At 42.0% G+C, this 22,959-nt stretch overlaps 1 protein-coding gene across 1 annotated transcript in view; it reads right to left on the bottom strand.

Moving 5' to 3' along the window:
- Positions 1-22,959, bottom strand: part of DCP1A (decapping mRNA 1A) — a 108,643-nt gene that overhangs the window by 4,558 nt on the left and 81,126 nt on the right. The window contains exons 6-9 of the mRNA XM_077452079.1: positions 21,089-21,199; positions 8,546-9,241; positions 6,753-6,818; positions 3,736-3,942 (exon numbers count right to left, since the gene is read on the bottom strand). Coding sequence (XP_077308205.1) covers positions 3,736-3,942; positions 6,753-6,818; positions 8,546-9,241; positions 21,089-21,199 — 1,080 coding nt within the window. The remainder of the gene's footprint in view (positions 1-3,735; positions 3,943-6,752; positions 6,819-8,545; positions 9,242-21,088; positions 21,200-22,959) is intronic.

Below are 22,959 nucleotides of genomic sequence, written 5' to 3'. Positions count from 1 at the left end.
CTGCAGATGCAGGCATCACCCTGGTACAACCACTCGAAACAATATCAGTAACATGGGTAAGTTTGTTCCAAAAAAGTGGATATCAGCCACGCCGATACATCCGTCGACCCCTACATTAAAATAAATCTCTAAATCTCAATCAGTCTCTATATCTATTAGAATTCTGGATCATTTTGTTTTACAGCAGGTATTTTTGCCACAAGTCACATGGGCACACTGTAAACAAGTATCAACGCTTTTATTACTTTTAGTAGTAATTTTAGGATAGTATTGCTGTAATAAATAAGTCAGTTTAGGGCCCCACACACAACATGCAGGTCTCTACAAAAAACAGCCAAGACAACCACCACCATTAATGTAAAAGCAAAATACAAAAGCGCCATAGGAGCACGGTTATATAATGTAGCCATTCATTTAATTCAAGACAAAAATCAAGAGGAAAATCAATGATCAAATGCACTCACAAGGGGATAGTATAAGATCACTTATCTGTGACTCAGAGATGATCCCCTGTTATCCAGTCCAGGAATCCCCAATGTCATGTTCAGCAGAAGGGGTTAGTGCTAAATGTGTCTGAAATGCTGCAATTGGCAGTTACACTATACAAAGTGCAGTGTCTGCAGTAGCAGCATCCATAGAGACACACTGACCGACAGCAGGTGGTGTGTGCATGTTAAAATAAAAAAGGAAGTCATACTTAACTGCTCTGTGTAATGGTTATGCACAAAGCAGCCACGATTCTCCTCTTTTTGGGACCCCCACCATCGCTTCCCCACCAAGTACCCCCATAGGAAGCCACTACCTATGGGGGGATACGTACGTGCTTGATCCTAAGCTGGGCTGTTTTTGCATCCATTCAGATGCACAGCCCGGCTTGGTTACACCCCCCCCCACTCTCTGCTGACAGGTTTTGACTGACAGCAGCAGGAGCCAATGGCTTCCACTGCTCACAACCTAGTCTATGAGACAGGGGAGAGGGGAGAGGGGAGAAGAGATGCTGCAGATGTGCACGGCACTGGAATGAAATCAGGCTCAGGTGAGTATTTAGGGGGGACTGGAACTGCACATAAAATGTTTTTTACCTTAATTCAGATAATGCATTAAGGTAAAAAGCCTTTTACCTTTACAACCACTTTAAGGTAAAAAAAAAGTTTTGAATTTAGAACCACTTTAAAAGGGTGCGGTAGCGATTACGTTTTAATCTAGAAACCAGTACTAATGAGCTACTCACTCATGCTCTTATACAACAATTCTGGAATCCAGAAATCAATATACACATAAATGAAACTAAAATAAAACTATTGAAAACAGTCGTCACTAGGATAATAAGTGTGCTAAAGATAAATCAGGGAAAATATCAGAGAACTGTGTGAACAAATTAACCTTCTCTTGGCTGTTAGGCCCCTTTCACACATGCGGACTGTATGTCCGTATTTCATCCATCCGTTTGCGGATGAAATACGGACATACATGCATTCCTATGGGATAACGGGTGTCTGCGGATGAACATCCGCAGACACCCGCTATCGTCCGATTCTGTAGATGGAGGAAAATCCTATTTTTCTATCCGTCTGCAGAGCGGATTGGATGAACATGGACAGACGGTCCGCGCTCGTCCGATCCCCCATAGACCGCCCTGTCCGCCGCCGGCTCAGCGGGAACAACGGAGCGATCCCCGCTGAGCAAGCGGATCATCACGGGGCGGATCATTACTGATCCGTCCCGTGTGAAAGGGGCCTTAGGCTCCGCAATCTCAAAATAAATAAATGAATTGCTACACTAGATTGGTGAATTCTATGCCCTTTGCATCTTGCTTTCAAAATCAGGTTAAACTGCAGAGAAGACATTTAATACTCACCATGTCCATTGCCTATATCACAGAATTTTGTTTGCTCTGATCTTAGCACACACCTTTCTTTTTTAACTACTGTCTCCACAGAGTAGCATAAGCCAGGATTGTTTATGAGGCAGGGTCAGGGACCAATAGAAAAACTCAGGATGTAGAGGTGAAATTGTGAAGCCAGGTTCAAAAATGTGAAGATAAAGTCAAAACTAGGTTGTGGATCTGTTGATGGTTTGGCATGAAATTTTTTCCTTAAAGTGGTAGTAAATCTCCTAAACCATACAGTTTTAGGAGATTTTTTTTTTTACCTACAGCTAAGCCTTATTATAGGCTTACCTGTAGGTAAAAGTTACAAATTTGCCTATACAACCACTTTAAAGTAACCTCTGGTTTTGCAAATGTTCTCAGTCCTTTTGTAGGGATTTCACTTTACTTCTCGTTCTGGAAATGCAACCAGAAGTGGGAGGAAATCAATTTAAAGCAAGAAAAATTTACCTCACCTAAATCTCCCATGGTTGAATCCTTCCTTACTGGAACTCAAAACTATCGCCAATGTACAGTGGTGGTCCTCCAAAGGTATGTTTGTGTCTATGTGTCTCTCTCTCTCAGATATATATATATATATATATATATATATATATATATATATATATATATATATATATATATATATATCTATCTATCTATATATATTTTACACATAGCATGTAAAATAAATATTGAACGTGTCACAACTTAACTCCCATCTAATTTATTACCAACTCCGCCATGCTATCAGAGCCCAATCTGGCTCCTTTTCCAACCCTACAGAAGTCACTCCCTTTTATAAAACTACTACGTAGCTCTGACACCACCAAATTGATCTCCCTATATTATTCTGCTCTTACTAGCAACACAAATGATAATGTGGCTCAACAGAAATGGTTATCACTCGACCTCCACATTACAGACCCGGAATGGTCAGAGTTTGAAGGGACATACAAATCCCTCCGTCATATCCTCTAAGAAAACGGTTATCCAACTTAAACGGTTCCATCATAGTCACTTTACCCTTGTTACATCTACATAAAATGGGCGTGCGGCCAGGCGCTTTTTGCTTTAGTGGTTGCAGGGAAATGGCCGACTTTCTCCAGTGTCTTTGGATCTACCCAGTCCTACAGGCCTTTTGGTCAGAGGTCAACATTTTCATCTCCTCGACCCTGGGCTTGCCCAATATTTCCCATCCTAAAAACTGTGTCTCCAAATATGAGAAGCGCTTTTTGCGCATAATATACTTTTATGCTAAAAAGGCCATCCTACTCACATGGAAGGGTATCACTGTCCCTACTATATCCATGTGGCTACAGTTTAATTCTCACTTTATAAAATCACCTATGAGCTTTGAAAGAAGCCCCATCTGTTTGATGCTGTTTGAGACCGCTGGCTTTCTAACTCTTCACTTACTCTTGCCTCTGTTACTCCAAAGACACTGACTGTAACTCCATACTTTTTATTATGATCTACGGTTTCATCTGACTCACGATATTTGCTGCATCATCTAAATTACTATTCTATGTTTTGCGAAGAATTGGGAAACAGCTCAAAGTGTTTTTTTTTTTTCTCTCTTTTTTTTGTGTGAAACTATGAAACTCAAACATATCTTTAAAAAAAAAAAAAAAGTGAGGAAAATTAACATTTTAAAACGGGTGTACCTACTGTGAAATTTGCCCCTACTTTTTCTGGTGCCATTATGGATTTCCCATCACTTTCGGTTCTGGTGATGACTATACCAGGACAACTAGAGAGGGTAAATCTAACCAGTGCACAGCAATACAAAGTTGACAGGTGTTCTTATCCATCCCTACTCTATCAAAAACTATGAAAGGTTTGGCTTTACATAAGTCCCGTTTTACCTTCAAAAGGTGTAGAAGGGTTTCCTGGAGCTGAGCACGGCTAAGGGCAGGGCCGGCTCTCGTGCGGTCTACACTGTGATGCATCAGGGGTGGAGTCCCTGTCCGATCTGCCTGACCAGTGTGCTTAGGAGGAGGTTGCTGGAATACACTGGGAGACCACAGGACAGATGTGGCTTCAGTACTTGTATGTGCAGCATACTGGGGAGCCTAAAAACAAAAGATAAATATAATATTTTAATTAAAAAGCCTTAGAAAAATGGCTAAAAAACACGTTTGAGAAAATATGCATTTTTAACGCACATTTGTAAAAGCCAAAAGCAAATAAAATACAATACCGCCAGCATCTTTTCCAGATCATCAATAGAAAAAGAAATTGTATTTGGCTTTTCACTACAACAACCCCCTCCCCCTCACATTCTTTCCCAATATTGCAGATAGTATAGGAAGGAATAACGATCCTAAAGCTGACCATACACTAGTAGAATTTTGTACGAACATTTCTACCACAATTCTCATTTAAACATTCTAAAACAATTGTTTGACATCATTGAGTCAACCAATTTTGTTTAAATGCCCTTAAAATTTCATCCAGACCCTCTTTTTAAATAAAAGCTTAGGTCTCAGTCTGACAGCCGATTAGTGCCGTCCTCTGTGCAGAGCCGCTGGCAGGTGTGTGTGTGTGTGTAGGTGTGTGTGTGTAGGTGTGTGTGTGTAGGTGTGTGTGTGTAGGTGTGTGTGTGTAGGTGTGTGTGTGTAGGTGTGTGTGTGTGTGTGTGTGTGTGTGTGTAGGTGCAGCCGCAGTAAACACTCAAGAGTCCAGTTGCGGATAACAGAACTTGTTTTAACGTTAATGTTTAGTAGTTCACAACAAACCTGGTGGGAAGGCGCTGACTGGGAACGCAACAGCAGTGTGTAGCAGAGCAGGTCTCAGATGTGCTAACAGCGTCTATCTTGAGTGGTGGAATGTGGCCTGGCCAGTCAGGCACCCAAATGGGGAGGTTTCCAAGAAGGATGGAGTGTCCTTATCCTTTCCCTACACATCTGGAACATCTTCCTACCGCTAATCACTGTTCCTGTCAGACAGGTGACCGCTCCCCTAAACTACCCACAGTGAAATGCTTGCCAAGCCTGGGAGCCAGGACCTTAAAATAGGCTCGGCCTGACCCAAGATGGCTGCCAAAGTTACATGTGGTGGAAGCATCCAAATCGGATAGCTCCCCCATTGAGCCAGGAAACCTTAGAAGAACCATGTTCCTCTTGACTTGTCCTCCAATTGCAATGCTTCTGTGGATGAGCACCACCTACAGTGGATAAAATAGACTGCACCTGCCTACATGTGTGCACGAAGTTAGCCTATAGAAATGGATGCACAGGCAATGATACGGACACAATCGCATGTCAAATTTAACATGTGGGCAGGAACGGGGGGCATTAATCTGAACGCAGAGCCTCTGTCAGCAGCTCTGCGGGAGGACAACACTAATCTGCCGTCTGAATGAGCCCTTAGACATATTAACAGATTGCCGACTGGCTCATGCCGATATACGTCAGCAGAATGGCAATCCTGTGCAAACTGACATACCTGTATGTCAGCCTGCAAAAGCAGGATAGCTGGTACGTGCCATCGGAGTTTGCTTATGGGTCCTGCAGACTCCATGTTCCCCGCCGGCCCGCGATCGCGGCGAGGAGAAGCAGAGCGAGGAAATGCCTAAACAAGGCATTTCCCTGTTCTGCGTAGTAACATGACAGATTCTGTTCCTTGTCATCGGGAACAGTGATCTGTCATATCAGTGGTAGCCCATTCCCCCTACAGTTAGAACACGCTGAGGGAACACACTTAACCCCTTGATCGCTCCCAAGTGCTTAACCCCTTCCCTGCCAGTGACTTTTATAAAGTAATCAGTGGCTATTTTTAGCGCTGATCACTGTATAAATGTCAACGGTCCCAAAATAGTGTCAAAAGTGTCCGATCAGTAGGCCAGCAAAGTGTAGCAGTCCCGATAAAAATCGCAGATCACCGCCATTGCTAATAAAAAAAAAACACATGATAAAAGGCCATAAATCTGTCCCCTATTTTGTAGATGCTATAACTTTTGCACAAACCAATCAATATACACTTATTGCGATTTTTTTGGGGGATATATATTATAGCATAAAGTAAAAAAAAATATCTTTTTTTTTTCAAAATTGTCAGACATTTTTGTTTATAGTATAAAAACTGCAGAGGTGATCAAATACCACCAAAAGAAAGCTCTATTTGTGGGGGGGAAAAAAAAGGATGTCAATTTTGTTTTGGGTACAGAGTTGCACAACCGCGGAATTGTCAGTTAAAGCGACACAGTGCCGTATCGCAAAAAAACGCTGTGGTCATTTCATTAAGGGGGTAAAATCTTCTGAAGCTGAAGTGGTTAAATAGATTGCAATATGTATGATTTTTTGTGGAATTTTTCCTGAATAAAAGTTAATTTCTTTAGTTGAAGAAAAAAAAACTGCATCCTACTTCAAACTCTTTCATCACTGGTCAAAAGCAAACTAAGCAACCATTTAAAAAATATATCAAAACGTTCCTAAAATAAAAATTTTCATACAAAATTCTACTAATGTTTGCCGAGCCTAAATCAACAAGAAGCTGCTCACCAAATAGGATTTCATAAATATTTAAATAACTGCTTCTGTATATTAAGACACTCAACTGATGTTTGACTAGAAGGACGTAAAAGTATTTTTTCATCTTCTAAGATTAACAACCATCCATCAAAGGAAATACAGAATAAAAAATATATTTTGTAGAAGCGAGAACTTCACACTGAAATATCAGATCATTGTCTATATCTGTACGAGCCGTTCTTCTATTCCTGGACTTGCTCTGCATTTATAGAGCTGATTATTCCCTGTAGGCTCAATGTTATCTCTTTTTCATTACAAAGCCAATGTTCAATGCTTGCCAGCAGCATGCAGAACAGTTGGCATCAGTGCCAATGCTCAAGCTTTGTTATCAGTTTGAATACATTACTTACAGCTACCACCTTAGATACACCCAAAGGCTGGGCAAATGATTCAGGTTCCCTCTTTTCATGAGCATTCTATAGAAAAAAGAAAAGATAAAGTGAGATTATAAAGGACTATACGGTGTACACCTGAATCATTCACGCTAAGCAGTAACTTGACTTATGAACACTGTTAAATGTCTTATTTGAAGCAGAACTTTGCGCTTGCCAATAAAACTAAGTATACAACACCTAGCAGATGCAGAATATAATGCTCATTTTCTCAGGTGATGATTTATCAGACGGAAGATGTACCGTTCTGCAGTTTTTCCGGACAGGTCAGGTGAGGACAAGTCCCCTGAAGCTGCTTTTATTGCTAGTCTCCAACAGTCTTGTCATTTCCTCATCATACACAATGGAGAACCAGCAGCTACCACTGGTCCTACATTGTACATGATGATGTAGAGGGCCTGGCCACAATTTAATGCTGGAGAGTGGAGGATCGAAGGCTGGCTGCTGTGGGACTGGAGTAAGGCAAGTAATCCCATCTATAAAATAATCCACCAGACAAAACAGACATATTATACACATGCTAAGGAAGGAAGGGGGAAAACTTGTCATTTTTTTGGTCAGATTCCCAAAGAAATATAGTGGTGATGATGATGGTGACGATTGTCAGTTCTCTTACAACTGCCATTATTGTGATCCAAGTTCAGGTAGGTCTAAACAATAGGTGTGTTTATGGAAGTCTGAGGTTGTGTGTGGGGATTGCACTCGCAAAAGCATTGACTGTGGTGTCACAGCTTCTAAATGGGAACCAGTAAAACAGGCTCCTGATCAAATGACTGCTGTGAAAGCCAATCACAGCAGTCATGATCAGGGTGCTGCTCTGACTCCCTGCAATAAAGTGATTGCCAAGTATTTTTTTTCTCTTTTTAAAATGATAAAAATGGTACACACTTACCTGCTCTGTGCAATGGTATTGCACAGATCATCCTCAAACCTACTCTTCAGTGTTTGTCGCCACAGAAAGCTGCTTTATATGGAAGCAGACGTGTAGGCTCGCTCCTGAGATGGGCTCCGTCTCCATAGACAGACACACACACATAGTGCACCACAGCAGCCCTGCCCCCACTCCCTCCTCACTGGATTTGATTGACAGCAGCAGGCGCCAATGGCTCCTGCTGCTATCAGCAAAGCTCATGAGACCAGGAAGAGAATGGAGAAGACTTGCAGCCGGGCACAGCACTGGATTGAGAGAAGACTTCAATGTTTTTTTTAATGTCTATACCTGTAGAACTTCTGATTGTTCTCTTCACTTCCTGTCCCATAATCAAAACAAGAAGTGAAAGGAAATTTTTGCAAATTAAGGAAATCCCTTGGGGGACCCCAGGTCACCAGAACTATTGTCCCCATTGGAAGATTTCCCCTCTAATAGATAGGGTGAATTTCCCTAATGGGGGCACGGACTGTAATAAAAGCTGACAGGTGTTCTAATCCCTCTCCACTCTATACAAAAACTAAAAAAGGTTTTGTCTTTAGTTGTACTTTAAACTCTTCTTGGCACTAAAAACCTCAAAGCCGCCTTAAAGCGGAGTTCCACCCAAAAGTGTAACTTCCGCTCATTTGTGTTCTCTCCCCCATCCAGTGCCAACGTCCTACAAGAATGCCATAGCTAGCACCACACAAACCTTAGTTCGCTTTCATTGAAGGAGCAAGTGTAGACAATGTTATTATAGCAATCTACAGAACTGCTGCTAGTTATTTCACATTTCCCATGTGCATCATTTACATAAGCTATGGAGAAAGACAACAAAAAGTACCTGAAGTGAAGGTATCAACAGAGGTCCAGACGACAATGCTTTCAGGGAGTTTTCTTTGAAACTCTCAGGTGTTGCCAGCTGACTTGCACTTGTACTGGAGAACTTGGGAGCTATGGCAGTCTTGCTGTTGGGCTGAGACTGTAAAGAGTCAGCCTGTGGAGTCAGTTTTAACTTGTGTAGAAGATCCATGCTGGGGTGAGATGAACTGGAGAAGCTACTACTACGGATCGGCACTAAAGGTGGAATGAGGGGCTGACTATGGGGAGCGCTGATAACGTCCGATACCAATTGGCTTATAAGGGGGGACATTCGGTTAACTTGTGCAATACTGGGTCCATGTGAAACAGAGGTGCTCAGGACTTCAGATGATGAGCCAAGATTGGGACTAATACATACAGGAAATGTACTAACTTTTTGGGAGTCCACTGGAGCTACTTGTCCTTTAGAAATGAATGATGGTTGAAGGCAATCTGGGTGACTAAAATCACTAGCACTACAATTAAAACTTCTTGGTTCCGCTTTCACCACCACTGGCTGGATGGTCTTTGGCTGTAGGATAGTATTGTGTTCACCTAAATCTGCTAGGAAGGGCTCTCCAACTTCAAGGTTAGGGTAGGCAAGCACTGGTGGATCTTTTGCCATTGAAGTTCCAAAAAGTTCTTCCACTGTCAAGTGTTTATGTATAGTTTGGAAAGCCTGAAAAATAAATAAATAAATCCTGAATGCCATACGTTCATCTTCAGCAACTTTTCCTCATCAAAAGCTCCATCTTAACGTTTTACAATGGTTAGGTCGACAGTCTGCTAAAAATGGTAGAACTATGATGCTCCACAAACGCATAGTACAAAGCAAGTAAACCGCCCATTCCACCTCCGGCGCTTTGGTTACAGACTTGCTGCATTTACCACGCTTGCCCTTCCTCCTCTCTTTGTGAATGAATTACTTTTACTTGCTTTTACTTATGTCTCAACAAAGGTGTTACCATGCTATGAGGCTGTTTGCCCCCCCTCTTTTTCTCCTTTCTTTGCCAATATACAAATTAGCTGATCTCCCTCCCCATTTTAAGATACAAGATTATCTGGGCCCTTGCCACCACTGCATGACTAAATCCATAAAACTGAAATCATATTGGTTGATGAGAGAAAGACTTTTGTATTCCCGATTCAGACCTGTCCATGCTGATAAAGTGGTTGTAAACCTCAGACATGAAATATGAACAAAGCATATCTCTCTATAGTGTGCAATTGTCTCAATTAAGAGCACTACGTGTAGTTTCTGCTTCTGAGGACCTCACATGATGACAAAACGCAATAAGTGGAGCTCCCGCTGCATCATTTCCACTCCAGGTGGAACACTTGTGAATTGTTAGGTGGCTTCCTAAGAGCCTGGGCAGATCGGGTATACACCAATTTGTATATTTTTCTGGCATCAGCCTCTGAATGTGATTGTTTTTTTACCAATTTGCGGTTTTACACATTATGAGAGGATCCCTCCTCTTATTCTTTTTGGTCCCACCCATCTGAGCTATTAGAATACTGATCTGTCTGTCAACAAGGAGAGGACGCCCACCCCAGGCACCCATCCAGTGGTATGATCTGGTCCGTGCATTACGACAAAGCGTGGCTGACTCCTCTTGTTGTATAACAAGGTCATCAATACAGTCTGGAGAGTGTGGATTGCTTTATACAAGCACGTGGTTATATAGCATGACAAGGGTTGATTTCAGGTGTCAAGACACAAGTGTCATCTTCACTTTCCTTGGACTGCCATTTTTATTTATGGAATATTGAACACAGCTATTACATCATTATGGACTGAGCACTTTATGAATTTACATTTACAGCCGCATTAGTGTTTTTATGCAAGTGCTGTCTAGCACGTTTGGGGTTATTTTCAATGTAAGTGTCATTTTTTCTGCTGCTTCATTCCTCTGCCTTAAGCATGAGTCACTTCTGATACGTTTTCCTGACACCAGGAGAAAAAGGGTGACGGGGAGAGACCTTCAGCTGATTGACAGCATCAGCTTTGTTCCAGTGTGCGGTGTGTGTGTATATATGTATCTCCTACCTTCAATCAGATCTCTTAGCTCTCCTCATAGAGCTCTGCAGAGTGTCATTTCAGCTCTCCACCCCCCTTTTCAGAACAAATAGAACTTATGTAGGAGGATTTATTTCATCTCTGTGTATCACCCGAGTCCAGTCACTTCACTGAGTATAGGGAAAGGATTATAACCACTAACTTTTTGCATGTGCACCACCATAGGAACCCTATAAACAATGTCTCTTCACAGAATGTGATGTTTTAATACAATTACATTGAATATGTGGTACATTTATATTTCCTGAAGGTTACATGTCAACAAGACCCACATTTATTTTTTTTATAAGATTTCATAAATAAATGCTTGTTCTAATAGAGCTACATAAATGCTCGTGCTAACAGAGCTACAAACTTCGCAATGCATGTCAACCCCTGCTCATCCAGTAGATGGCAGTATTACACAACATATTGCGCACAGTTGTATCCCCCCCCCCCCCAAATAATTCACCGACAGCAAGTCAAAGATAGAGGAGAAAAGGATCTCATGAAATAATAATTGTTCATCTTGATAAACCTGTTGTGTGCAAAATGAGAGGCACAAGGTGAAAACATGTACATTCTTTAAGCTTGTCCATACAGATGGCCCCTGCTTTATCAGTGATCTGTGCAAAAGCACAGTAATAAAACTGTAGCGGGCATATGGTAGGACCACACACAATTAGATAGCAAGTACAGCCACACAACATGAAGTGCTGACCACTGACTGCTATAATTGCACCTGTCCAATTAAACAAATATGTTCCTCTAAAGCAAAAACAGCAAAAAAAAAAAAATAATAATAATAATTTACTGGATGTCAGAGGAGTCCCATCTGGCTCCAACATGTGACGGGGCCTGCATGCTTTCCTATAACACTGCTGTATTACGTTGTCATCATGGACTACAGAAATCACGCTGAACTCTACTGCAGGAAAAGCTAGATCTGATCACCAAACACAATGAAACAAAATAAACTAAAAGTATATGGTTTTCTCACTGAACACATATTTTCAGTATTTTTTCAATGTTCAATGATTTTTTTTTTTTTTTTTAATAAATAACAAAATGTGTACTAGTAAGTTTGTAAGAGATTACTAGATTTGCTTACAAGAGGAATTCAGTGTCTGACCCTTAATTGCTGTGACAAGAACTCAGACACATTGGAAATGCATTGTTTTCAGGAGCCGAAAAATTTGTGTTGCAAAAAGAAGCCGTGAGGCTGGGTTCACACTGCTGCGGCTAGGAGAACCGGATGTGATTCGCACCGCACTGCAGTGCACATCACATCCAATCTCTGTGCGATTCGAGTTCAGCCATACAGATAGTATGGCTGAATTTGCATCGCACCCACCCCAAACTCGCACAGGACCCTTTTTTTGGTCCGCTGCAGAATCGGATCGCATGGGTGTTCACACCATGCAATCTGATTCATGTCCGAGTTTGCAGATCGCACTGCGATAGGCGAACTGATCTGGAGGTGTCATTAACGTTTCACTGACACTCCCAGCAGTTCGCATAGGGCAGTGTGAACTGCCGCCGGGAGGCATGCGATGCGGGAACCCGCTGTGGATTTGCGGCGTCCCCGCATCGCTTCAGTGTGAACCCAGCCTGAGTCCCAATTCACACACATGCGATGCCGGAACCAGCATGATTCCTGGGCGAGTTCCCACATCGCATGACATTCGCAGGCAGTTCACACTGCCCTCTGCGAACCGCTGCGGGTGTCAATAGAGAGTTAAGGACACCCCCAGACGGGTGCGCAGATCACTGTGCCAACTGTCAAATGGTACAGGAATTGGATCCCGCGGGTGTGAACACCTATGCAATCTGATTCCAGCGCAGACCCAAAAAAAAAAAAAGAAAAAGAAAAAAGAAAAGGCGTCCTGCACCACAATCGCATCACACAGACACAGCAATGCGGTGCTAATGAGATGTCTGTTCACACCAGTGTGAACTCAACCTAAAAAACAAAAAAAAACGCTACACAGTATTGCAAACCAAAAATCAGAACTGCAAAAGTAATAAGCCAATATGGCTACTCCCATGTACATATACACTCACTGGCCACTTTATTAGGTACACCTGTTCATTTGCTTTTGCAACACAAATTGCTAAAGTAGATGTGGTGAAGACGACTTGCTGAAGTTCAAATCGAACATCACAATGGTGAAGAAAGGGGATTTAAGTGGTTGTTGGTGCCAGAATGGCTGATCTGAGTATTTCAAAAACTGCTGATCTACTGGGATTTTCACTCACAACCATCTCTAGGGTTTACAGAGAATAGTCTGAAAAAGAGAAAATATCCAGTGAGCAGCAGCTGTGTGGATGAAAATGCCTTGTTGATGTCAGAATGGGCAGACTGGTTTGAGAGGAGAGAAAGCCAACAGTAATAGAAAATAACCACTTTTTACAACCAAGGTATGCAGAATACCATCTTTGAATGCAAAACACATGGAACCTTGAAGCAGATGGGCTACAGCAGCAAAAGACCACACCGAGTGCCACTCCTGTCAGCTAACAGGAAACTACAATTTGACTCACCAAAATTGGGCAATAGAAGATTGGAAAAATGTTGCTTTGTTATGTGTGACATTCAGATGGTAGGGTCAGAATTTAGCCTTAACAACATGAAAGCATGGATCCATCCTGCCTTGTACAGTGTATTCAGAAAGTATTCACAGGACTTCACTTTTTCCACGTTTTGTTATGTTACATCCTTATTCCAAAATGGATTAAGTTAATTATTTTCCTCAAAATTCCACAAACGATGCCCCCCATAATGACCATGTGAAAGAAGTTTGTTTGAAATCTTATCGAATTTATTAAAAATAAAAACAAAAAAAATCAGTACATAAGTATTCACACCCTTTGCTCAATACTTTGTTGAAGCACCTTTGGTACCAATTAGGCCCCATTCACACCTGAGCGTTTTGCAGCTTGAAGCTACAAAATGCTGGAGGGGAAAAAAAAATCTATTATTCTCAACTGAGATGGTTCACATCTCCACTCCATGTCGCCTGAAGCCGAATGCCTGAAGCTCAAACAAGTTCTGGACCCTTTTTTATCGCTCGAATCGGGAAGATTTGGGCGTTTTTCTTCTTTTTACATTGGTAACCTTTTGCCCTGCACAAAAGCGTGGTAAAAAAACGCTGCAAAACGCCACAAAATTGCGGTAAAATCATGCAATTTTCTGCCTGGAAACGCTATGCTCAGGTGTGAATGGGGCCTTACAGTCTTAAGTCTTTTTGAGTATGATGTTACAAGCTTGGCACACCTATTTTTGGGCAGTTTTTCCCATTCGTCTTTGCAGAACCTCTCAAGCTCCATCAGGTTGGATGAGGAGCGTTGGTGCACAGCCATTTTAAGATCTCTCCAGAGATGTTTAATCAGGTTCAAGTCTGGACTCTGGCTGGGCCACTCAAGGACATTCACAGAATTGTCCCGTAGCCTCTCCTTTGTTATCTTGGCTGTGTGCTTAGGGTCGTTGTCCTGTTGGAAGATGAACCTTCACCCCAGTCTGAGGTACAGAGCGCTCTGAAGCAGTTTTTTATCAAGGATGTCTCTGTACATTGCTGCATTCATCTTTCCCTCGATCCTGACTATTCTCCCAGCTCCTGCCGCTGAAAAGCATCCCCACAGCAGGATGCTGCCACTACCATGCTTCACTGTAGGGATCAGACTGGCCAGGTGATCAGAGGTGCCTGGTTTCCTCCAGACGCAATGCTTGCCATTCAGGCCAAAGTCTTTCTCATGGTCTGAGAATCCTTCAGGCACCTTTTGCCAAACTTCAGGTGGACTGCCATATGCATTTTACTGAGGAGTGGCTTCTGTCTGGCCACCCTAACATACAGGCCTGATTGTTGGAGTGCTGCAGAGATGGTTGTTCTTCTGGAAGGTTCTCTCTCCGCAGAGAAATGCTCGAGTTCTGTCAGAGTGACCATCGGGTTCTTGGTCACCTCCATGACTAAGGCCCTTCTCTGCCGATCGCTCAGGTTTGGCCAGGCGGCTCACGCTAGGAAAAGTCCTGGTTAGGGTTGCCCCCTTATCCCTTTAAACCCTAATACAAATAAATTACACAGGTTCTGAGGGTAATTTAATGCAGATAGGGGCACCAACTGAATTTATTTACCATGTAATCAGCCACAGAACCTGTGTAATTTTTATGTGTTGGGGTTTAAAAGAATGAGGTGGTAACCCTAGTGCTGGTGGTTCCAAACTTCTTCCATTTACAGATCATGGAGGCCATTGTGCTTATTTGGACCGTCAATGCTGCAGAAATCTTTCTGTACCTTCCACCAGATCTGTGCCAATTCAATCCTGTCTTGACGGTCTATGGACAATTCCTTGGACGTCATGGCTTGGTTTGTGCTATGACATGCACGGTTATAACTTGGGACCTTATACAGACAGGTGAGTGCCTTTACAAAGCATGTCCCATCAACTCAATTTACCACAGGTGGACTCCAATCAAGTTGTAGAAACATCTAAAAGGATGATCAATGGAAACAGGATGCACCTGAGCTAAATTTTGAGCATCATGGCAAAGGCTGTAAATACTTATGTACATGTTATGTTTTCATTTTTTTATTTTTAACCACTTGCTTACTGGGCACTTAAACACCCTTCTGCCCAGACCAATTTTCAGCTTTCGGTGCTCTCACACTTTGAATGACAATTACTCAGTCATGCAACACTGTGAATTTTTTGTCCTTTTTTCCCACAAATAGAGCTTTCTTTTGGTGGTATTTGATCACCTCTGGGGTTTTTATTTTTTGCGCTATAAATGAAAAAACACCGAACATTTTGAAAAAAAACGCATATTTCTTTGTTTCTGTGACAGAATTATGCAAATTATTAATTTTTCTTCATAAATTTTGGCCACAATTTATACTGCTACATATCTTTGGTAAAAATAACCCAAATTAGTGGATATTATTTGGTCTTTGTGAAAGTTAGAGAGTCTACAAGCTGTGGTGCGAATCGCACAAAATTGATCACACCTGATGTACTGGTGGTCTATCTCGCTTCTTGTGACCCGAACAAGTCAGGAAAGTACAAATACCCCCCAAATGACCCCTTTTTGGAAAGTAGACATTCCAAGGTATTTAGTAAGAGGCATGGTGAGCTTTTTGATGTTGTCATTTTTTTTCCCACAATTCTTTGTAAAATTAAGGTTTTTCATATTTTTTTTTTCTCCACAAATTTGTTATTGTAATAGGTTATTTCTCTCACATGGCATGTGTATACCACAAATGACACCCCCCAAAAAATTCTGCTACTCCTCCTGAGTATTACAATACCACATGTGTGGGACTTTTTCACAGCCTGGCCACATAGAGAGGCCCAACATGCAGGTAGCGCCATCATGTGTTCTAGGAACATAAATTACACATCTAACTTGTTGACTATTTATTACACTTTTGAAGCACCAGGACAATGACACGTGACACTGATGACAGATGGCACTGATACATGGCAATGATGACACGTGGCACTGAAGACACGTGGCACTAATACGTGGCACTGAAGACAGATGGCACTAATACATGGCACCGATGATGCGTGACACTGATGACAGATGGCACTGATAAGTGGCATTGATGACACGTGACACTGACAACAGATGGCACGTGACACTGACAGGTGGCACTGATGACAAATGGCACTGACACGTGGCACTGATGACAGATGGCACTATGTGGCACTGATGACACGTGGCACTGATGACAAATGGTGGCACTGACAACGGGTGGCACTGGGGCAGGACGGATGGCACTGCTGGGGGAGGATGGATGGCACTGCTGGGGGAAGATTGCACTTTTTTTTTTACTTTTTTTTTTTTTTTTTCCACAAAGCTAAGCAGAACGGCTGCCGCTGCAGCCGTTCATCTCTCCCCTCTCACTCTCTGTGTGAGGAGGGAGAGCGGCGCTGAGAGATGATCTCATATGTTTACATATGAGATCATCTCCCATTGGACACGCCGATCACGCTGTAAACGGCCGCTGTGATTGGCCGTTTACAGCGATCTGTGTTTGCCTGTCCCCGGGGGACACGGCGAACACAGAACTTCCGCGATGCGCGCCCGCAGCGGCGCGCATTGCGGAAGTAAACAATAGGACGTCCAGGGACGGCCACCCGGACGAACGCGCCTGCTCTACGGCCGTCATTCGGCTATAGGGCGGGCGCGAGGTGGTTAATAAATTGGCAAAGATTCAAACAAACTTGTTTCGCGTTGTCATTATGGGGAATTGTTTGTAGAATTTTGAGGAAAATAATGAATTTAATCCATTTTGGAATAAGGCTGTAACTTAACAAAAAGTGGAAAAAGTGAAGCGCTGTGAATACTTTACAAATGCACTGTGTATCAACGGTAGATGCTGGTGGTGTAATGGTGTGGGGGATATTTTCTTGGCACACTTTGGGCCCCCTTAGTACCAATTGAGCATTTTTTTAAATGCCATGGCCTACCTGAGTATTGCTGCTGACCATGTCCATACCTTTATGACTTCCAGCAGGATAATGGTCCATGTTACAAAGCTCAAATCATCTCACCACTGGTTTCCTGAACATGACAATGAGCTCACTGTACTCCAGTGGCCTTCACAGTCACCAGATCTCAATCCAATAGAACACCTTTGGGATGTGTTGGAATGGAAGATGTGCATCATAGATGTGCAGTGGACAAATCTGCAGCAACTGTGCTTTAAAGATACCAGCGACATCGGAAGTGCATTGTTTTCAGGAGCCGAATGACCTGTAGACTTGCGTTTCAAGAAGACGCAGTAAAGAAAAACTGCTATACAGCCCTGCAAAGAGCAAGAAGCAGAGCTGCAAAAATAATAAGCCAATATGGCTGCTCCCACGTACATATAGAATTAAAGCCAAAAAAAAAACACACACAATTCTTATAGGTATGCTTTCATTAAAAAAAATATATGAGGGCCTCTTTCACACAGGTGGCCAGGGAGCAAGTTCTGCGACAAATAGGGGAAATCAGTGATGGAGACGCATGAAATGTTGGTGCAAGTGTATGGGACAGAAGCCGTGAGCAGAAAAACATGTTTACGAATTGTTCAAACGCTTTCACGATGGGAAGGAAACTTAGGATGAGCCACGGTCAGGTCGGCTGTCGACAAGCAGAACCCCAGACATGATCAAGCAAGTGTGACAAATGCTGGCATGAGATCGGTGACGGACTACGATAGATGGCAGAGGAATTGGGCATTAGCAAGAACACAGTATGCACCATCGTCCGCAAAGATTTGGGTAAGTGGAAGATCTGTTCCCGGTTTGTGGCACACAAGCTGACAGACTGACAGAAAGCAAAAACGGATGGAAACCTCTGTAGATTTCATCACCATGCATGACTAGGATCCATTCTTTCTGCAAACCATCATCACAAGGGATGAGACCTTTGCGCCAATTCTTGGGTCAGCGCAGCATACCTGTTCTCGATCATCCACCGTACTCCCCTGATGTGGTGCCTGTGGACTTCTGTTTTCCCCATCTGAAGAGCGCCGTGAAAGGGGCATGTTCTGCATACATAGCAGCAATCCGACAACGTGCAACAGTGGTCCTGTGGTCGATTCCTAAAAAGGTCTTTGCTGACAGTTTTCAGAACCTTTATGAATATTGCCAAAAGTGTGTTGTGAAGGACGGCGATGATTTTGAAGGCCAATAAAAGGTAGTTTGTTTACATATTCTGTCTTGTTTTCTGATATTATTCACCAAACTTATTAGATTTGCCTCATATCCTGCAGCGTTTTTCGGCATGGCCGCAGCAAATGTAGCACAGCTTGAGTTAACAGGCGGCAGAGCCTAGCAAACGCACTCATTTAAGTCAGTGGGGCCTGCGTCGCATTGCGGCACATTAGTTGCATCTTAAATTGCCATTCAGCAAAGCAAAAAAAAAAAAAAAAAAAAAAAAAAAGCCGTTTAGCTACCCACTGAAATGTAATCCAACGCAGATCACTTTTCATTAACAGCCAGCACTGTTTTTCTAGCCTAAGTATTTTAAAGACAGTCGGTCCTTAGGCAGACTGGGTTTGGTTTACTAAAAATTGAGTGCAAAATCTGGTGCAGCTCTGCAAAGAAGCCAATCAGCTTCCGGGTTTTATTGTCAAAGCGTAATTAGACAAGCTGAAGTTAGATCAAGCAGATCTGCACCAGCTTTAGTAAATTAACCCCACTGTGCTGTGTGGCTGGGTTATATACATTTTAGGAATGAATGGACAAATTTGGTGGACATATTCCACCAAATTTAATAAAATACACTTGCATTATTTAAAAGAAAACCTGTGAATTTATTAAATTTTTTCACTGAAGCCAGCAGAGCATTGCAATTGCAATCAGCGCACCATGGGTGCAATGCACAGGCTGCTGCATTGTTTACATCTCAGCCCCAGACATACCATTATGGAGCTGGCAAGGATGTGATCAAGATGGTGGTGCCCAGCCACAGTCTTAGGGCATTTTGGAAGTTTACACACGGGAGGTTTTTACAGGTAAATTAGATGCATTAAATATGTGAAATGCACAGAACGTTGTTAAAGCTGGTCTGGCGACAGTGACTCTTAACTTTCAGCTGGTATGGGGTAACTAAAAGCTTTCAGGCAATCTGTTGAATAGAAAAGCAATTTAATCTCTTCCAAAACAAAAAAACAAAAACAAAATAAAATGTTTGCATAGACTAAAGTGCATCATCAAAGCTACACAACAAAAGCATTTTTTTTTTTTTTTAATAAAAGAAAAACCATCTACATGTACTGTATAGGAGAGGACGATTCTAGCACATGACCTTTTTTAGGGTTTTGTCTAACTCACCACGTGTCTATGCTGTTTTGCTTTGGCCCAATAGTTTATCTTCTGTTAAAAGGTAAGATCAATACCAGAACATGCTTTAGTCTATATGATGAAGCTACAACATTTAAAGATGAAACAGCTTGTAAAGGTCTTCACATGACAGAGGTAGCACCGTAGGGGGTTCTCATGTGGCTCGCAAACCGATTGATCATCAACAGTTAAACCTCTTTTTTTGACTCAAGCAGTATTAGCTACAGGTTTAGGTTGATAAAAAGACACACGACCATCAAATTTAAGAATTGACTGGGGCAGTGATTAGTATTGCTACTTAAAGTGATGACAAATGCTTTAAAAAAAAAAAAAAAACGAAAATTACAAAAAACAAACAAAAAAAACACAAAAAAACAAAACAAAAAACACCTCACAGGTATATACTTAGCCGCTTTGTATGGGGGCATGTATGCAGGCTCACTCCCTAGCCTCACTGTCTGCACCAATAGACACAGACAGTAGGACTCAGCCCCACCTCCCACCCCCTCGTCATAGGCTTCAATTGACGGTAGGGGAAACAAATGTCTCCCGTTGCTTCAGCAAAGCCAGTGAGACCAGGAAGTGAGGGGAAAGAAGATCTGCAGACGTGCACAGCGCTGGATAAAATGAGGGCCTAGGTAACTAAAAGGAGTTAGAGATACTGATGCCTAAAATTTTTTTACCTTAACACAAGGAATGCATGAAGGTAAAACATATTTAGTCTTTGGAACCACTGACTCTGGGGAATTGCATGTGGCATGGGGGCAGCATTTGAAAAATGAAGGCATGTTCACCTTTAAAAAAAATAAAAAAATAAATGCACGATTCTGCAGGTAAAAAATGTGCATTCATTTATTTTACAGGAGTCTGCAGAACATTGCACCCGCGATCAGCAGATTGCGGGTGCAATGTCAGGCTCATGCACAATCTCCCTCCAGCTTTGGGCCTGTAATTCTGTACAGGCTTTCTGTTACAAAGCTGGAGGAAGATGTAATGAACTTCGAGCATCAGTGCACTCACAGTTCATTGAAACTACAAGTCCGTCCTGCCGCAGTAGTAGATGGGACTTGTAGTTTTCTTTAATCACAGATCATGCACAGATGAATGACGTGGCTGTGTGGGTGGAGCCCTGCTATTTTAAAAAAGTGACAGCGGGTGCGGGAAGAGGAACCCCCACCGGCTGTTACCAATTGGGGAGGGGGGGGTTACAGTAAAATGTTGTATGTTAAACCCCCTAAATATGAGTGTAACCTGTCCATCTATGGCCAGCTGTACCCAGATCAAGGCCAAGATTTAATGCCCTTTACAACAGAATGCTGGATGCAGATTGTATCTGTAGACCAATCGGTTACAGATAAGGATAGCTGCATTTTTTTAAAGAAGCTGTAATAGTATTTAATGCTAAATATGTAAAGGTTTCAAAATAATATCAGAGGCCATTGAAAAATGAAAGGTTTGGGAGGAGTGATACTTTAAAATCAGTAGGCGACGTGCAGCCTGACATTTCGTTTGACCCCAATGTCAGTTTACACCACAGTAATAGTGGAAGTAAAATGCGTTTCTAATCTCAAATGAAAAAGTTATCACCATGCAGGCTTCTATATAAAAAGGAAAGACCAGACAAGTACATACTTTCTCCTGAGGAGCAGAGGATCCATGCTCAGCCATTTCCAAGCTGTCTGCCTTTACTAGTGGAGAGTTCTTCACTGTGCTGAAGCTGGCACTGATGTCAGTCCCTTGACCCTAAAGAAAGCAAAGAGACAGTTTTATAAATATCAACTGCAGAGAACTATTAACTGGCAAATTGCTAGGACCACGACAAGGCACGCTTAAAAACCGAACTTCCCCCTTGCTCTTTCTTTCTATTGCCAATCCATCTAGAGCACTCAGAGCGCATGATCCGAGTCTACAGGTATATAAAAACACAACTAATTTATCAGGCTTTTCAGACCCTAAAACAGTCAAGAACCTTTCGGGGCATAAGAAACCACAAGAAATCTTGTTACCTTTACCTTCCATGCTCACGCTGGGGTCATTGTTTCTGCCTCCCATACTCCCCAGTCCCCACTTGCAGTCTGGATGATGGCCAGCCTTATTTAGACCCTTTACTTCAAAGGCTGGACTTTCAAGGATACCCTGCAGCCCTACTATGTTAGGCCATCCGTTTGACAGGTTGTTTTCTCTCCAATGTACAGGTCTTTGCATTCCTCACTGGAATATATTGTTAATTCCCTACATAAAAACGTTCAATTTGCAAACTTTCATAGACGCAAATGGGTTTGCATGTCTAATCGTGAAAATCTGGATACACACGCTCAGTTTTTTTTTTCATTCTATCCCAGCAGGCTGAACAAAAAAAAAAAAAAAAAAAAAAAAAACCTGACATCACCGTACAGACACAATTAATGTTGGTACAGCCATCTCCCCTGCTGTGCCTCCCCCCCCCCTCCAGAACACACTGATCAGCGCTTGCAGCCTTCATCTGAGGGCTTCACAGAACAGCTGTATTTATACTGAGATTAACCACCTCAATACAGTGCAGTTACACCCCCTTCCTGACCAGACCAATTTTCAGCTTTCAGCGCTCTCACAGTTTGAATGACAATTACTCAGTCATCCAACACTGTATCCATATGAAACTTGCGTCCTTTTTTCCACACAAATAGAGCTTTCTTTTAGTGGTATTTAATCACTAGTGGGTTTTTTATTTTTTGTGCTATAAAATAAAACGTAAATTTTGTGAAAAAAATGCATTTTTCTTGGTTTCTGTCATAAATGTTTGCTAATTAGTAATTTTTCTTCATAAATTTTGGCTAAAATTTATACTGCTACATATCTTTGGTAAAAATAACCCACATTAGTATATATTATTTGGTCTTTGTGAAAGTTATAGAGTCTACAAACTATGGTGCCAATCACTGAAAATTGATCACTTCTGATGAGGCCTTCAGTACATCAGGTGTACCTCATTCCTTGAGACACTAACAAGTCAGGAAAGTACAAATACCCCACAAATGACCCCTTTTTACAAAGTAGACATCCCAAGGTATTAAGTAAGTAGCATGGTGATTTTTTTTAAGTTGTCATTTTTTCCCACAATTCTTTGCAAAATGAAGATTTTTTATTTTTTTTTACTAAATTGTCATATTATCAGGTTATTTCTCACACACAGCATATGCATACAACAAATTACACCCCAAAATACATTCTGCTACTCTTCCCGAGTACGGCAATACCACATGTGTGAGACTTTTACACAGCCTGGCCACATACAGAGCACCAACATTGATGTAGTACCTTCAGACGTTCTACGAGCAAAAATGACGCATCTCATTTCTCAACCACCTATTACACTTTTGAAGTCCCTGGAGTACCAGGACAATGGAATTTCCCATAAAATGACCCCATTTTGGAAAGCAAACACCCCAACGTATAATCTGTGAGGCATAATGAGTCTTTTGAACGGTTCATTTTTTTCCAGAAGTTTTTGGAATATGTGGAAA

The sequence above is a fragment of the Lithobates pipiens genome, unplaced genomic scaffold (assembly GCF_037356315.1).
Source record: "Lithobates pipiens isolate NorthernLeopardFrog02 unplaced genomic scaffold, aLitPip1_a1.2 Scaffold_23, whole genome shotgun sequence".
Classification (NCBI taxonomy): Eukaryota; Metazoa; Chordata; class Amphibia; order Anura; family Ranidae; genus Lithobates; species Lithobates pipiens.
Note: the sequence above shows the minus strand (reverse complement) of the source record. Positions and strands in the feature narration are given on the sequence as shown.